Source organism: Heterocephalus glaber, unplaced genomic scaffold (assembly GCF_053883595.1).
Source record: "Heterocephalus glaber isolate CG9 unplaced genomic scaffold, H.glaber_assembly_v1.0 deba00001428, whole genome shotgun sequence".
NCBI classification, from domain to species: Eukaryota; Metazoa; Chordata; class Mammalia; order Rodentia; family Bathyergidae; genus Heterocephalus; species Heterocephalus glaber.
The window spans coordinates 30,297,770-30,316,635 of NW_028258293.1; the positions used below are offsets into that span (position 1 = coordinate 30,297,770).

The following is an 18,866-nucleotide window of genomic DNA, read 5'->3' on the forward strand; positions in this document are numbered from 1 at the left end:
TGGCCCCTATTTTCTTTCTTTTGCTTGATTTTGGTATAATTTGCCCTTCTTTGCTATTTTCTGAAGAGGGAGACTGACTTACTGATTTGAGACCTTTCTTTTGTTCTTAAAATAAGTGTTTAATAAAAATTTTCCTCTAAGCATTACTTTAGCTATATCCCACAAAATTTCATACTGGGTTTTCATTCAATTCTAAATGTTTTTACCTTTACATTTTATTTCTTTTATGAGCAATGGATTAGAAGCATGGTATTTAATTTTTAAACATTTGTAGATTTTTCAAGTCTTCTGTTGTTGATTTCTACTTTAATTATGTTAAGTTAAGGGAAAATCATTTGTATGATTTTGATCCTTCTAAATTTTTTATATTTATTTGTTGGCACCAACTATTTGGTCCATTTACCTTGGTGAATTTTTCATACACACATGTGTATTCTGCTGCTGTTACTGAATGGACTTTTTTTTGTGATAGTGGTACTGGGCATTGGACCTAGGGCCTTTGCAATTGAGCTACATACCCAGCTCTTTTTATTTTATTTTATTTTTTATTTTGAGACAGGGCCTCACTAATTCACTGAATTGCCCATGTGGGCTCAAACTTTTGATCTTCTGCCTCAGCCTCCCAGAATGTTGTGATTACAGGTAGCTGCTACCATATCAGCTGAATGGAATGTTTTATAATTTTGATTAAGTTATGTTATTCTCAGGTAAATTTTGAAAGATATGCTAGAATTAGCCAGAGAAGAAAAGATGAGTATAGACATAGAATGTGTTGTAACAGAGCATAATCTATTCCTTTTATTTTTATTTGAGGAAAGTAGAGACGTGAGTGATGTTACACACACTCATGCTAGAGCTGCAAATGCAATACTCATTTCCTGAATAGCCTTTTGGGTTTATCAGGACATTTTCCCTGGAAGTCATGAAACTAAACTGGTCTTGACTTGGATTTTTATGACAGAGACACAGGGGAGTTTGGAAATAGCTTTATTCGAGGTGGGAATTTGGAGAATTTAAAAATATTTTTTAAATGGGTCATGTAGAACTTAACATGTGATGGGAGACATTCTTGTGTTTAGTTCTTTTTTTTTTTTTTTTGGTACAGGGGATCAAACTTGGGACCTTGCGCTTGCGAGTCAGGCTGCGGAACCACTGAGCTAAATCCCCGGCTCTTGTGTTTAGTATAAGTGGTTAGGTTAACAACAACATCAATTGTATAATCCTTCAGTGTATCCTTTTACATGCACATAATAATATGGGTCCCTTTGAAGATCATGTAAGCAAGTATTGCTATTTTTCCTCACTAGGTAAATGAAAAAACAGAAGCTCAGAAAGATTAAATGATTTGCCAGAGGTCACACAGTGATTGGTGGACTTAGGCTATTACTTCTTCCCTGGTTCAGATTATGTTTATTGCCTGTTTCACTAGCTCTAATCACCTATCTCAAAAGGTATGCTATTTTTCATAAGGATATCAAAATATGAAGTTATAGTTAGATTAATAGAATTCTAACCTACAGTTTCCATAGTAGGATTCTGACTAATATTATTGAGCCAGTAATCTTTTATTAGTGAGTGAAGGATAGTATACATCACACTTCTTATTATCATAAATTAACAGTTCCGTAGTGTACATAGTTGTGGGCATTATATTACTGCCTAGTTTGTTAAGCATAGTTTTCTTTTTCTTTATTAACAGGAACAAAAGGATCTTTCTGAGTTTTATCATTGCCTGATTTTTTATTAGATTTATTAGATTTTTATTTATTAGATTTTAGATTTATTAGATTTTTTTCAATTTTTCACATCTAACTTCTCAAAATACTTCCACATACAGTTACTTCATTTTCTGTCTGTGTGTGTATGTGTGTATGAGATACTCCTATAAGATAAAGCAGGAAGTGATTTCTGCTTTTGGCTGATGAGAGAATTAAAGCATATACTATTAAAATTGATTAACTGCGTTATATGTTAGTTAACTGCTGATACCAGGCACCAGGGCTGTAATGATAAACAAGTCAGAGTTTCTTCTTCTGAAGAGCTCCTTATGAAGCAATTGAAGTTAGAATTAGAATCCAGGTCACATTTCAGTACTAGAACTATGTTGTCTCTTATTTTGTAGCAAACTAATTTTAATGTCAATTTTAATCTTTCTCAGATGTATAATATTTTATGTTTATAAAGTGTCAGATCCCATCTAATCTATAATCAATTTCATAATGCTTTCTTTTCTTGTATAAATAAAATCTTCATGAGACTGATTTACAATTTTCATTATAAATTTGTGATTGCAAACTCTTGTTTGGTATGTTGTATTCAACCCAGCGAATGATGTGAGTAAACAGGAATTATCTGTTTAATTTTGCTTTAGTAACAGAGGTAGGCTATTGTTACTAAGGAGTGAGTGAGTGTGTGAGAGAAAGATCTCTCAAATATTCTGTTCTGGTAGTCCTTCTTATCTTCCACCTTAATCCTCCCTCCCTCCCTCCCTCTCTCTCTCCCCCTTCCTCTCAGATGAGATCTTGCCCTGGCTGAATTTGAATTTGTGATCCTCTTGCCTTAACCTCTTGAATAGCCTGGAACATAGGTGTGTGCCACTGTGTCTAGCATGACCCCCTCTATAATCTTTCATGGCAGAAACAAATTTTTTAAAAGTCATAGTTCTTTTGGATGAAGTAGTGAAACTGTTTCACAGTTTGGCACTTCATATTATTTTGAATCAACTCAGATCTCATTTCTTTAATTCCCTAATTTAAAAAAATTCTCTAATTTTCTTTAGTTTTATTCCTCCCACCTTTCAAGTCAAGTTGAATTTGGGGTAGCACCGACTGCAACTCACACCAGTTGTGTCTGAAGGAAAGTGATATGCAGACAGTAATAAAGTACACACTTAAGACTTTAGGAATTGGATACTACTATGTTTAAACTGTCTTTTTGGAAATAAAGTATTAATCCTTTATATTTTTCTAGGGCTTCAAGTTTTTAAAGTGTTCTTACAGCTTTGCTGGATTGTGTTTTCTTTGAGATCAGAGCATGGATAGCATACCTCTGAATCTCCTGTCCTTCAGGAATAACTGATCTATAAAACCCTTAAGTGTTTATGGAAAATATGTTTGAGTAATGGTGCCTGTCATCTCAGAGGTTTTGTGAGGCCTTTGACTAAAGCAAGAAACGCTCCATTGATCACCTGGTCTTTTGATAAGTGATTTGTTTCTCCCTAGCTTCTTTAGCTGTAGTCAGCTTCTTTCTCAAATTGAAATGAGTCTTGTTACAGCTGTCATTCTCTGATCATATTAAAATATGACTTGGATAAGAAGAATTTACAGTGTGTTTTCTTTCTTAGATTCATGCCCGCAACCAAAATGAAATAATTTTTGGGCTTAATGATGGCTACTATGGTGCTCCATTTGAACACAAGGTAAGAGGATTCTCCTAATGCTCTGAGTTTAGTGCAGGTGTGCCTTGCACCTGGATAAATATAATCCTGAAAAGTTCTGTGTAAATAGAATTGTGTTTTAAGTATCATTGTAAGTTTGTTGTTTAGTGTGGCTTGGGTTGAATGCTTTTTAGTGAAAGCATGTTTTGCAAGACATATAACCACTCCAATTAATCTTTTCTAATCTGGTTTATATTTTCTTAAAGGAAAACCTGAAGCAGTTCCTTTATTCTACATGATTCTTGAGGGGTGCAGTGTTAAGAAAGAATGGAGAATTATGATTACACACAGTATGGGTTTTTCAGAATGTTTCAGGCATCTTTATAACTTTTAATATATTTCAGAACCCAAAAGTCAAGTTGTTTTTATAGTCAGTGCTTTCTGTATATCTATAGGTGATTAGAAAAAGGCGAGGGATAAGAATCTATATTTACCAAGTACCTACTTTTTGCCACTATACCAAGTGATTTGTGCTTTTTTTCTACTTGATACTAGCCATAAGCCAATCTGGTGAGTTTTGTTTTCTCCATTTTACAGACATGGAAATTGGTTTTAAGAGATGAACTTATAGGATCTAGGAAGTAAATGTCTTGATGCAGTCCAGGCATTAAGTTCTCTGTGCAACTGGTAACTGTGTTTCCCCCCAAAATAAGACACAGCTGGAAAATAAGCGCTGGTCATTACCATGGTGATGGCCAGTGTCATGCAGAAGATTATATCTCAATATTTATTTGTTCCGTGGTTACTTTACTCTGTAATGGCAGGAAAGGCAAAGTGATTATGGTTGGTTTTTTTGATCTCTAGTTTTCAAGGCTGATTATTTTCTGGCTAAGTCTCATTTTCAGGGCAACACCATAGGTAACTTACCATCCAGCACAGTCTGCCATACAGTAATAATAACATTAATAGCTAATATTTGTTCAGTATTACTGGGCTGAGAGCTTTACATCTGTTACTGTATTTAATCTCCCAATAACATTATAGCTAAATACTAATTGTTGTTTAAGTTTTGGATAGGCCTATAAGTAATAGTCCTTTCTTCTGTGTTTGGAACAAGTTTGGAAATAAGATAGATGATAGATATGCTGGGTGTGGTCGCACATCCTTGATTCCAGCACTTTGGGAGGCTGAGGTGGTGGATCGCAAGTTCCAGCTTAGCCTAGGAAATTTAGCAATTTAGTGAGACCCTATCTCAAACTTTTAAAAGAATTTGAATGTAGCTTAATGGTAGAAGTGTTGCTTAGCATGCACGAGGGTCTGGGCTCAATTCCCAGTTAAGCAAACCAAAAAAACAAGATAATAAAATTTCTGGAACAGAAATGGAATACAAACACAAAGTAGGCATTACTAGAAGCCTTGGGCCTTCTGGACTTCCAGCCCAGAAGTGGGCAGAGTTGGTGAGAACGTGGGTTCCTTGAGGCAAAATGAATGCTTAAAGCTGAGGTGGGGCTCTCCCTTTTACGAAAGGAGACTGAAAAAGACAAATAGAGAAACTGCAGAATTTTAAGCATAATTTTAAAGGAGGATTTTTGGAGGGTGGATGGTACTGGGGGTTGAACCCAGGGCCTTCACAGTGAGCTACATCCCCAGCCCTTCTTTGTTTATTATTTTGAGAAAAGATCTGGCTGAGTCACTAAGTTGCTCAGGCTGGGTTCAACTTGCAGTTTTGAGTCTCAGTCTCCCATAGTGCTGTGATTACAGGCTTATGCCACCACATCCAGCTAAAAGGGGATATTTTAAGAGCTATTGGAGAGAAAGGAAATACAGTGGTACCTTGATTCATGAATGCTTTTGTTTGCAAACAGAAGCATTTGGCAGAGTTTTGTTTTTGTTTGGAATCTCTGGATCATTGACAAACACAACTGCATCTATCTTTCCCACACAAACATGGCCATCTTTTCCAAAATCATGAAACAAATTAAATTTGTGAACCGAGAGGTACCACTCTATTATCTTATCAGTTAGCCTGACAGTAGACTTCTCCTTAGTAATAGTAGATGGCAGAAGAAATATATCTTCATGGCAGTCATAACCACTAAAGTGTAATTCTGTTTCTACTAAGCCTTCAGTCAGGAGTGAGGGTAAAAGAGCCATACATTTATTTATTTATTTATTAAATTTTTTCTTTTGGTACCGGGGATTGAACTTGAGACCTTGTGCTTGTGAGACAGGCAGCAGAACCACTGAGCTAAATCCCCACCCTGTATACTTTTAAATATACAAAGATTAATAATTTACTACCTTTACCTAAAGATACAAATACATAGAAAAACTATCTCAAGGATAAGGGAGGATAGTAGGATATAAGAAAATAGCAAGGATATAAAAATGTTTAAAACGTTAGTGAATTTAATCAACTACTGACTGTGCTATTAAAAAATCAATATTTGATAAATATATATATTTAAAGATAAACTAAACTATTGTCATTCAGAATATAGTTTGTGCATCTTTGGTAGTCCAAGAACTGTCTGTCACTAGTCTTAGATAAGCTAAATTCACAAAGTAAGAGTTAACGTTTCAAAACTTTTATGCAACTTGATATTATTGTGACTTTTTATTGTATTTTACAAAAGTACTGATTTACAACAGATGGAACAAAAAGCCCCAGTTGTTCAGATCCCAGGAAGAGTTAGAGAAATGCTGCACCATTCAGCAGTCATAAGATGAGGTGATAATGGAAGGGTTGACTCACTTGAAGTCACCGATTTGTTTGAGAAGAGGCTAGAAATATTAAATAACTTGAGGATTTGCTAGAAAAATTTGTACTGAAGTGTGCACGGTAAGAAATTTAAGGATGGGAAAACTAGCTTCCCACATGCTGAAAATTGAACCTAGACCCATATCTTTCGCCATGCACTAAACTAAAAGTGAAATGGATCAAAGATCTAAATATTAAAACAGAAATACTTAATCTACTGGAAGATAGACTAGGTAAAGCTGTTGAAGACATAGGTGTAGATAAAGACTTTATGAATAAAACCCTGATTGCACAGGAAGTACTTCAAAAAATCAATAACTGGGATCACATCAAATTAAAGAGTTTTTCCATAGCAAAAGAAACCACCAACAGAGTGAAGAGACAGACCATAAAATGGGAAAAATTTTCACCAGCTATGCCTCAGACAAAGGACTAATATCTAGAATATATAAAGAACTTTAAAACATCAGACACCGCCCCCCTCCAAATTTAAAGACCCAATCCAAAAATGGGGATCTGAAAGAAATAGATACTTCTCAGGAAGAAGTAAACAGCAAATAAATATATGAAAAAATGCTCAACATCCCTGGTCATTTGAGAAATACAAATTAGAACACATTGAACTTTCATCTTATTCCAGAAAGAATGGCTATTATCAAATCATCCACCAACAAGTACTGGCAAGGCTGTGGAGGAAAAAGGACCCTTCTCCATTGCTGGTGGAAATGTAAACTAGTATAATCACTATGGAGATCAGTATGGAGATCCCTGAAAAAACTAAATCCAGAAGTTCCATTTGACCCACCTGTTCCCCTCTTAGGTATCTTCCCTAAAGAGTTAAAAACATCATACCACAGTGATATATGCATACCCATGTTTATAGCAGCACAATTTATAATGGCTAAATCTTGGAAACAGCCCAAATGCCTATCAACAGATGAATGGATAAAGAAATGTGTTCATATACAATGGAGTAGTACTACTGTGCCATAAAGAAGAATGAACTTGAATTATTTCTAGGAAAATGGATGCATCTTGAGACCATAATCTTAAGTGAAATAAATTGGACACACAAGTTTAAAAAAATTTTTAAAGATACCTAGTAAACACTAGAAATAGATATTAGATTTCTAATTAGCAGAGGTAAAACAGGGACTATAAAGAATATAAAGTTTGTTAACTTCATAGGAGACAGAAAATGCAACAGAAATCAGATGATTAAACAGAAACGTGTGAGGGTAGCAGTAAGTCCAAATACATTTGTAATCACAGTAATTATAAATGGATAGCATATCCATATGTTTGAAATATTTTATAAAAATTTTCAAAAATGGGCCAGGGATTTAGCTCAGTGGTTCTGCCGCCTGCCTTGCAAGTGCAAGGACCCGAGTTTGATCCCCGGTACCAAAAAAGAAAAAAGAAAAAAATTTTTTTTTCAATGCTAAGGCAAGAAGGGTTTGAGAACAGGATTAAGGTTTAAGAATGTGTAGAGAAAAAGTTATACTTGTGAAACAATAACAAAGCACATTTTAAAGCAACTTTTAAATAGTGACTAGCTCTTTGACTAGCTCTTTGTCATTTGTTACATAAATTGTGATCAGAGAAACTATTATTGCTGATGAGTATGCTGATTTTTTTTTTTTTTTTTTGAGACAGGGTCTCACTGTAGTTCAGGTTTGACTTGAACTCAATATGTAGTTCAGGCTAGCCTCGAACACACTATGTTGTCCAGGCTGGCCTCTAACTCACGGTGATCTCCTGCCTCAGCCTCCTGAGTGCTGGGAGTGCAAACATGTGCCACTGTGCTTCGCTGGAATATGCTGATGTTAGTGATTGTTTTGCTCACATTCTCTTAAAGTGTCTTCACCAGTAGCAATCTGAAAGCTGGAATTACTTCTTATTTGCTTTGAGCTTTTTTCCCCCTTGTTTATCTGCTTTTCCAAAAGGCTTTCTCATTTCTGTTGAGTTTTTAGGGATCTAGTAAACCTTTCAACTATATACAGTACTACAGAGCATACAGAGTTCATTCTCTCACCCTAGAGTGTGTTTGCAAACTAATACAATAAAAATCTTTAATTAAATACAGGCTGGCTTTTGATCCTTTTTCAGTAAGCTCTGCTGATGTTATCAGGAATGGTATGTTCTAATTTTGTGTAGTAAAATTTCATTTATTTGATAAGCAAATGCGATTCCTTGAGTGTTTAACAGCAATGCAGGTGAAGTAACAGTTGAGTAAAGGAGGGTGAAAATCTTTGTCTTTAGTTGCAAAGATGACTTTTTTTTCTTTTTGTTCAATAAATATCAAGCACCTACTATGTGCCTATTATTAAACAGTACTGTGGGATACAAAAACGTAAAACAGATTCACAAACATTTGTTTGTTGTTATTTAAGGAGATATGACAGACAGCATGTATTACAGAATGTCTCCAGTCTATAGATGGTTTAATTTGAAAAATTGTCCTTGATGTCAGCTGTTTGGGTCTTGCAGGTAATTGCAGGTGAAATGTAGTAGGACTTTAATTTGAAGAGCACCTCAGGAAGAAGTCATAATGTTTGGGAACTGGAGAGTCAAAGAGGAACAGTGTTGTAGTTTGAAGCTGGGATGGGAGAAGGTTGGTGAATATGGCCTGGAGAGTGTTTTCTAGGTGGGTTTAACTGCTAGGGTGGCTGTTAGGGAACTGTGGAGAATGATAGACTTTTGGGCCTACAAAAGTCTTAGCTTTCTTAGCTGTAAACCTTTCAGATCCGAGCTCAGGATTTTTTTCTTTAATATAAACATGTAAGAATGTATTTGCCTGAATTTCTTTTTGGTAACTGTGCTTGATTTGGGGGGGATCTCGCAGCTACTTTGTGTGAATGCACACTCCTCCTCGAGGTTAAAAATATAGGTTTTGGAGTCAGATTGATATGGAATTAATTCTAAGTATAACTACTACTTACTTATGGGCAAATTGAATGATTTCTGAGTTTGTTTCCTCATTTATAAATGCAAATAAGAATTTATATCTCATTCTAAATTGTTTTGAAAATTAAATATGATAATGTCTATGACAAGCCTGGCACATGGATAGAGTTCAGTAATAAGTGGAAACTAGTACACTGGGCTATAAACTCTTGCTGAGACTGTTTACATCTCTGATGCTTTCCATTGTATCAGCATTGTATCCCTAGCACAGTGCCTATCTTGAACTAGGTACTCAATTAAATTTTGTCAGTGAATGCAGGTGAATACTTGCTGTGTTTAAAAGTATTATAGCAATAATTGGGCATAAAAATCTTGCAAAGATGGTATTTCTTTCACTGTCAGCCTCAGCCTTTGATATTCATTGTTATGTAACTTATACTAACATAATTCTTAGCTGTTGGGCTACTGACAAAATGTTAAAAGCATTAGACTGTTCAAAATTCTTTTTTCAGACTAAAAACCATAGCAGCAATATCTTTGAAGTCCAGTAGATGGCAGTGCTTTCTCATTTTAATGGAAAATAAATTAGAACAGAAATGGAATCCATGTCAAAAGGATCAAGTCTTTTCAAATGAAAGAAACTCCCAGAAGATCGAAATAACAATTTATTGATCGATTTTACAAAAGTAACCACATAACTTGATCATCTTAAGTACACAGTCAAGCTGAGATTTAAGATTTAGGGATGACAGCAAGTGTCAGGATTTGTTTGAGAGCCTTGCAAATTAAAGTCCCTTATATTATATCTCTCAAGGCATGGTACTTTTGAAAAGTAGAAAACTTGAATTCTAATCCCAGGTTTGTTCTGGTGTTGTGTTGAGCAAATCACTTAACCTCTCTTAGTTTTAGGTTCCTCATCTCCAAAGTAAGAAAATCCTAATTAGTTGGTTAACACTGCTGGGAATATTAGTGTTATTTAGCCCTTTATTTTATTTTATTTTATTTTTTTTTTGGTACCAGGGATTGAACTCAAGTCCTTGTGCTTACAAGCCAGGCAAGGTGCCACTGAGCTAAATCTCTGGCCTAGCCCTTTACTTTATATGGTAGATGAAACTGAGGTTCTGACAGCCTTATGACCTCTTGAACTTGACATGGCAAGTTAGTTCTGTGCTATAGATGACAACTCAGACATAGCTATGATTATATATGTAATTGGTGTATATATATATATATAGTATATAATTAATATAATAAAATCATTACACACTTTGTTGTTTTTTATTCTTTAAGGGTTTACCTGTAAATCATTTCATCTTTACAACAACTTTCAAAGAAGGTAGACAACAATTATTATCATTATGTGTTTTATGAGGAAATTGAGTCAGAGAAGTAAACTGACTTTAACTCTGTGGCTTACTCATTTCTGTATGGTCAGTTGTTGGTTGCTATCTGCTTCTGAGGTCATTTGGGCATACTTCTTTTAGTAGTTGTGTCACTTAAGTTTTTAAAAGGATAGGTCTTCCTTTCTGGAGGGCACAAAGTATCTTAACTTCATATATCTTTAATACCAGACTCCCCAGCAGGTACCCAGTACATACATAGTGAATAATTGTGGAATAAAAGAATAGCCATGATATTAGAATGAGTTAGTGGCAAAACCGGAGATTAGAATGTGTGTCTCTCTCTTCCTAGATATAGGTTTCATCAGTTTCTTTTTGAGATTTTTTTCTGTCATTTAATTTCATTAATATTGATTAAATGCTGTTGGAGATATTGCCTTTAACTTACAGCAATTCAAGTGAGCAAGTGCGAGTATTTTCATTTTCAGGATGAACATGCTGAAATCCAGAAAAGTTAACAGATTTTCATTAGTTAACTTTATAGAACTTAAAAGTTAAAAAGATGACTATTTCCTTTTGGTGTCATATTAATAGATCTAACTTGTTTCCAAAGCACATCCCACATAGTACACAAGCAGAACATTCAGAAGTAGGGATTAAGTGTCCCAAGTACAGCCTATATTTTAACTACAGAGGGCTGGATATGGTATAATTTCTGTGTAGGTCTTTCAGTACCTCATCAAGTAAAAGCAGGAATATATTCAGTCTTTCTTCTCTATCCCCACCCCCACCCCCAGTTAAGAAATAGAAGAAACATGGACTGGACAGATCCTTAGGGGCTGTTTGTAATAGCTCTCTGCTTTATTATAAAACATTTAGGTATCTGAGCCCATTTGAAATCCAGGATAAAACTTGCTTCTGAGCTATTTGAGCTGGTGTGATCTCCAATATTATGCCCTATGGGTACAGAGCTTTTACCGTTGCTAGTTTTCGTTTGCTGAGTACCTAAAATGTGTCAGGCACTATATAAAATACTTATTTTTATTTAATCAGGGTAAGAACTTTGTGAGGTATAGGTACTATCTTCATTTTATGAGTGAAGTAACCTAGGAGAACATATTCAACTACTGACTCAAGATTACATATTTAGTAAGTGGCAGATTTGTGATTTGAACTCAGGTCTGACTCATTTGAAGGCTTATTTTTTTAAAAAAAATTGTTCTGCCACATGACATATCTACATTTCTTTCCAGTTCATGTAGTCTATCAAAGTCCCAAGTCTCTGTCTTTCTAGAGTAGAGATTTAAGTAGAGATTTCCTTCCTAGCTGTGCATTGTGAGACTCAAGTGAGAAGGGAGTACCCAGGCAAGTACTTTGAATGGTATCAAATACTTCATTCTACAGACCATGGGTATTTATTACTGAAGAGTAGGCATGCCTTGCCCTGAGGCCATCATCCACCCGAGTCCAATAAGTTCCACACATTAGTCACTGTGTTTGGCTTCCCTGTGAGTCTTTATTTTCCCCATCCTTTTTTCTCGGATCAAATTATCTTGTGACAGATGTTTGGAAAATCATCTTATCCTGTAATTCATATTTATAAATCCTGCTGCTGCAGTGTGGTCCCCATTTTCTCTCTTCATTGAAGCCAGAGAATAATCTGGGAAAATGCCACTTTTCCTGTTAGGAATTTGGAGGCTCTTGTCTTCTTAGCACAATTTTTGAGCTTTTGAGAATTTTAATACTGGAACATTGAAAGCCAAGCATGGTTCTTTGGGTAGATGTTTTAGATTCTTGAGAAGTAAACAGAAATAGGATTTTAGATTCATCCTTAGTAGGGGATTCAGAGAGATCAAAAAATTCTTCTAAAATTTTGAAAACTTGTTTTTATTATTCTCTTTTAGAATAGACTTGTAATGAGAGCATTCTTGAACTTTTCTTTTCTTTTGATAAGTCAGTCAGTTTAAACTGTTCTACAAGCCGGAGTCCTGTCCTGAAGCTCTTCTTACACTAGTTACCTTGCTGTCAATGTTGCCTTCTCTCCCTCCTCATTTCTGTCTTCTCTCACACTTAAAGAAATTTGTGTATACATTTTGCTTCCCTTTCGAGCATGTGCTCCTTAAGAGCTGAGGTTCTGGCTTACTCTCTCTTATAGTCCTAGGATTTATTATTGACTTTGGTCAATGAATATTTTTGCATGAGTGAACAGAGTCTACTGGGACCACATTATTCCTGTCTCTGGTTTGTTGTAAGACAGACTTTTCACAGGGAGGCTACTTTGGCAAGGTCACTTTTGGTCCTCCCATCATGGAGTAGCATTGAAGACACTTACTTAGTCCACTTTATTCTTGTGATTGTTGTTGATTGTGTTGTTGATTGTTTACTGAAGGTATTTTAAAACAATGACTTGTGCAGAAGAATCTCTTCATCCTCAACTGACTTCAGTTAAAAAAGAAAGAATTAATTCAGGATCCCTACTGTCGCTTAATATTACTGTGCTGATTGTTCACTGCGTCTCAGTGTTTTGAGAGGAAAAGTAAGTCTGAAACCCTGGCTAAGTCAGGATGGGGGAAATGTACATATTCAGCTCTAAGTGTCTAGTTGTTAAAGTGTCCCCACTTTAACAACTCAGCATCTGGGCTTCATCAGAACTTGAGGCAGAGGGTGTCCAAGGCCTGGTGATGCTTGACAGAGATACTTGCACAGTTTTTCTCAATTTAAACTTGGCTAACACTTGAAAGGTATTTATGTCCATGAATATATATACATAGGATCACAGGCTGTCTCTTTCTTCATCAGGTAGCTGTTTTAAGAGTAGCCGTACAAATAAATACTTTGTTTTAAATACGTATATTCACTATGCTATCTGAAAAATGTGTCCAAGAAGTAGGATGACACCCTCCATGTTATTCTGTCTAATTAAGTAAAGAAGGGCTATATGCAAATTTAACTTAATGGTTTGAAGAGCAGTAACATGCTGGGGAAAGCTTTCCAGAGAACCTTTAAGCTATTGTCCTATTCCCATAGCCCAAACTGAGTTCAGTTCCCTTTCTCCTCTTAAAAAGCTTTCTTCTAGCCAGGCGTGGGGGGACATGCTTGTAATCTCAGCTTCTTAGGAGTCTGAGGCAAGAGATTCAAGTTTGAGGTCCACCTAAGTAACTTTGCAAGACCTTGTTTTAAAATTTAAAAAAAAGAGGGAGTAGATGTAGCTCAGCGGTAGAATAATTGCCTAGTATGCACAAGACCCTGGGTTCAATCTCTAGTACTTCCAAAAACATACCAAAAAAAGCAAACAAACCAAAGCCCAAACAAACAACAACAACAAAACTCCTCTTGTCATTGTGTTCCATGAGTTAGGTCATCTCAGTTTTGATTGATATCTTTCTTTTTATCTGCTCTATTTTGTCAACTCTTAGACTCTTTAGAGTTCTGCTTTGAAACAACTCTGGTATCCATAGCTATTTTCATCTACCTTGTTGCAATTCAAGCTCATATCAACATTCCCAAAGATTTGGATTATTGTAGTAGTTCCCTGGGTGCCCTGTGGATTCCAGTCTCTGTATCCACTCTGTCTTGCTTACCACTGCCTGATAAATCTTGCTAACGCTTACTTTCATTTTTTATTTCTTTGCTTAAAAATTAAATAAATTTTCATCATCTGCTGATGCATCTAAATCTCTGACCTGATTTCCTTCTGTCCATCAGCTCAAATTCATTCTGTTGTCTAGTACTTTTGGTTCTCTTTCTGCTTCTCTTCCTCTGTCTCTCTCTCTGTCCTTCCCTCACTTCCTTTCTTTCGCCTCCTCTCCCCTCTTCCTGTCTCTGCTGGTTTTTCCTCCCTACTCCTTTTTCTTCATTACTATTGCTACTGATGCAATTCGGGCTCTCAGTACTTCTAGTATGTGTGGATTTTTATAATAGCCAACTAACTGGTATTTGGGCATTTTGCCTCCTGTAATTCATCATATTTGTCATTACCAAAGTAACCTTCCTTAAATACATCTCTGATCATTATTTTACAATGTCAGAAACCCTTCATGGGTCTTTGTTGCTCATAAGTAGTCTTTACTTTTTAGCATGGTATTCAAGGCTTTTGGTGCTCTGGACCTCCCAGCCTATGTGTTCAGCTGTATCTCCCACTACTTTCCTCTCCAGGGTTCCAAATAATTTCCACATCACTGAAGCTGAACAAATTGGGCCACTATTTAATTTTCTCTGAATGCAGCTGTGTTCTCCTACTGTCATGCTTTGGCTAAAGGTGTTCAGTCTGTGTGGGACTTTCCTTCCCTGCCAGCAGCTTTTCAGTACTACCCGATCTATCCCAAATACTGCCACCCCTGCGGCCTTTGATGTTCCCGCTTCTCCTAGATGGAATCTTTATTTTACCATATCTTTACCATACCATAGCATTATAAGAAATTATTCTTATGACACCTTTGCATTATTTACTGTATTTAGAAATTTAATTGGGTTGTGTACTTTATGAAGATGTTAGCAGCATTGGCTGCTGTATCAAGTGTTCAGTAAACATTGAAATGAATAAGTGTATATAATGCTATTTGCTTCAAAATTATTCTGTCAAGTAAGTTATTTCTGTATGACTTTTGTAGTTTTGATAGAGTTAAGGAAAGTTTTGTGACAGTTTTATCAGCTAAAAACTCTCAAAATGTACAGTATCGTGTTTTAAAAGATGACTTACCCATTGAGCTAGCGTAAGGGTAAGCAAACTATTGACCAGCACACATTTTTGTATGTCCTGTGAGCTAAGAATGATTTTTACAGTTTTAAAGAATTTGAAAGAAAAAAGAGTGTGTCACAGGATGACATATGGCCCACAAAGCCAAAAATACTGTCTGGCCCTTTATGGAAAAAGATTTGCGGATCACTGATCTAGAAAACCACCTGATTTGCCTGGAAGTACTTCTGCTCATTGGATATGGGAAATTATCTGTTTCCCTGAACAGTTTAACAGGCACTAACCAGACTGGTGGACTATTCTTTTCCTTGAAAAAGAATTGTTAGGCCCGGCTGCAGAAGAATTTTGAGTGATATGTAAATCTTTTTTAGACCCTTTGGCACTTGACAGTATCTCACATAGATAACCAGTTATAAATGGGCTGTTTCTTTCCATTATAATCTTTCATCAGACCTGTTGGAATCATATATCTGGTGAAGTTAGATGTCGTTCGGAACAAGGCCCTTAGCATATTTTAAGAATGTTAATTGCTAAGTGATGGTGAAGCAGAAGGGCTTAATAATGTCCTTAAGTTGCCTTACATGTACATAGACCCAGAATTTTAGACTTGGAAAAGATCTGAAAGATCATCTAGTATAGCATGGTCATTAAACACTTAGGTTGTGGAGCCAGACTGCATGGCTCTTCTACTTAATCCTCTCTGTGTCTCGGTTTCCTCACCTTTAAAGTGATCTTTCATTTTGAGGTCTTTAGTTTATTTTTGAGGTAATTTTATTATACATTGATAGGGACAGGTTTAATCTTGTTCTTTTTTGCATGTCTATTCAGTTGTCTCGGCACCATTTGTTGAAAAGACTATTATTTCTTCATTAAATAGTCTTGGCATGTTCATTGAAAACCGGTTGATCATTAATCTGTGGGTTTGTCTCTGACTCTCAGTTCAGTTTTATTGATTTGTATGGCTGTTCTTATATCCAGGACTATCTTGTTTTGATTATTTTTGCTTTGTAGTAAGTTTTGAAATCAGGACATGTGAGTCTTCTTTGTTCTCTTTTTCAGTATTATTTTAGCTGTTTGTCAGCCCCTTCCAATTCTATATTAATTTACAAATTGGCATTTCCATTTCCATAGAAAAGGATATTAGAAGTTTAGGTATTAGAGATGGCACTGACCTTATAAATTGTTTTGGGTACTGTTGCCATCTTGACAGTATTAACTCTTTAAGTCCATAAACATTGGACGTCATTCCATTTATTTTGTACATATGTACTTTAATTGTTCTTGTTAGAATTTACAGTATGATGTTGAATAGAAGTACTTAAGGTAGTCATTCTTATCTTGTTCTTGATCTTAGAATAATTTTGGTCTTTTACCATTGACTAGGATGTTGTTTTTTTTTGTAGATATCCTTTATTATGTCTATGAAATTTCCTTCTGTTACAAGTTTGGTGTATTTTTAAATTTTTATCATGAAAGGGTGTTAGATTTGACACACTTTTTCTGCATTAGCTGAGATCATATCTTTTGTGGTATATTACATTGAATGATTTTCATATATTAAACCATCTTTACATACCCTACATAAATTCCACCTGTTCCTGGCGTGTAATATTTTAAGAAAATTTTAAAATTGTAGTAAATTATACATAACATAAAATTTATCCTATTAACCAGGCATGGAGGTACAAACCTGTAATCCAAGCTTCCTGGGAGGTTGAGGCAGGAGGATTGCAAGTTTGAGCCCAGTCTTGGCAACTTAGCAAGAACCTATCTCAAAAAGATTTAAAAAGGCTGAGAATATATAGCTCAGTGAGAAAGCCCTATTTTCAGTCCCCAGTACTACAAAAACAAATACAAAACAAAATACCAAAAACAACAAACCTGTTAACCATTTTAAATGTACAGTTTAATGGCACTAAATACATTCACATTATTGTGCAACTATCACCACTATTTCATCGGGTAGAACGTTTTCATTTTATAAAACTGAAATTCCTTATCATTTTAAAACAATAATTCCTCATGCATCTCTCCTGGTCGCTGACTTCAGAAGAATTTTCTTTTCTTCTAACTTTCTGTTTTTGTAAATTTGTCTATCCTAGGTACCTCAATAAATGGAATTGTACAGTATTTGTCCTTTAATTGTCTTATTTCACTTAATGTAACATCCTCAGTGTTCACCTGTCTGGTAGCATATGCTATTATTTAGCCTCTCTAAGGCTAAACTACATAAATTTACTACATTTTGTTTATTCATTTGTCCATGGAAACTTGGTTTGCTTCAACCTCTTACCAATTGTGAATAATGTTACTAATTACCATAGGTGTACAAATCCTTGCTTTTAATTCTTTTAGAGTGTATACTTTGAAATGGTTTTCAGAAAGTCACCAGATCACATGGCATAATCTTTTTAATAGTTAGACTAGTTGTGCTAGTATTGAGGAAGAATTTAAAATTTGTACTCATGAAGTATATTAGTCTGTGGTTTTCTTCCGATGTTTTTGTCTGACTAGCATATCAAGGAGTATTGGTCTCCTAGATTCAGTTAGGAAGCGTTTCTTCTCTGTCTCTCCCTTTCTTCCTCCTCCTTCCCCTTCTTGAAGACTTTGAGACTGATTTGTGTTATTTTTTATGAAATGATTGGTAGAATTCACCAGTTGAATCTGATTTGGTTCTTTTTCTTTGGTTTATTAAGTTTTACCGGTAGTCTTAAAATTAATGACTTAGCCTTGTTATCTGTTACAAGTCTGTTCAGATTTTTTTACTTCTTTTTGAGTCATTTTTTGTATTCCTAGGAATTAGCATTTCATTTTAAGTTGTCTGATTTATTGTTATATAATTGTTCATACTTTTTTTTATTATACTTTTCATTTCTGTCAGATTGATAATGTTTCCACTTTCACTTTATTTTAGTGATTTGAGTCTTTTTTCCCTTTGTTGTTCTTGCTTAAGATTTGTTAATGTTGTTGATCTTATCAAAGAACTAACTTCTGGTTCCACTGAGTTTCCATATTGTTTTCATATTCTTCATATTTTATGGATCTCTGCACTAATTGTTACTATTTCCATCTTCCTGCCTCACATTTAGTTTCCTCCTCTTTTTCTAGTTCTGGCAAAAGCTTAGGTTATTGATCTGAGCTCTTTCTTCTTTTTAAATGTGTGTTTAAAGGTTTTTATATTCCTCTGAGCACTTTCTAACTGTATCATTTTGCTAGTATCTTGTATTTTTGTTCTTATTCATTCCAAAGCATTTTACATTTTTTTTTGGGGGGGTACTGGGGATTGAACTCGGGTCCTTGCGCTTGCACAGCACCCAAAGCATTTTATAATTTGACTTGTGATTTGTTCTGTGACCTGATTAAGAATATGTTGTTTACTTTGAACATTTGTGAATTTTCTAAATTTCTTTCCATTGTTGATCTTTAATTTTATTCCACTGTGATCAGAGAAGATAATTGATATGATTTCATTTTTTAAAAGATATTGAGACTTGTTTTGTGGTAGAACATATCTTAGAGGATAATACCATGTACACTAAAGAATGTGTTTATTGTTCTTGTAGGTGGAAGGTTTCTGAATATGTCTGAAGGTTTCTGAATAGGTATAGTTGCCTTGTAGTGTTCATGTCTTTCACCGTTTTATCTTTAAATTTGCTTTGTCCATTTGTGCTATCCATTACTGAAAATGGGATGTTGATGTCTCCAGTTACTTCCCCCTTTATTTTTGCCAATTTTTGCTTCCTGTATTTTGTTTATGTTTTGAGGTGTATATGTTTATAATTATAT

At 35.1% G+C, this 18,866-nt stretch overlaps 1 protein-coding gene across 9 annotated transcripts in view; it reads left to right on the plus strand.

The window, feature by feature from the left end:
- Nucleotides 1-18,866, plus strand: part of Uvrag (UV radiation resistance associated) — a 360,643-nt gene that overhangs the window by 87,778 nt on the left and 253,999 nt on the right. For 6 of the 9 annotated variants that reach the window (XM_087211956.1, XM_087211959.1, XM_087211957.1 and 3 more), the window contains one exon: nucleotides 3,344-3,418. The exons of 2 other annotated variants lie outside the window; for them this stretch is intronic. In XM_087211956.1, coding sequence (XP_087068082.1) covers nucleotides 3,344-3,418 — 75 coding nt within the window. Of the gene's footprint in view, nucleotides 1-1,307; nucleotides 1,452-3,343; nucleotides 3,419-18,866 lie in introns of all 9 variants that reach the window. One more of the 9 variants, XM_087211965.1, reaches the window with a different exon arrangement.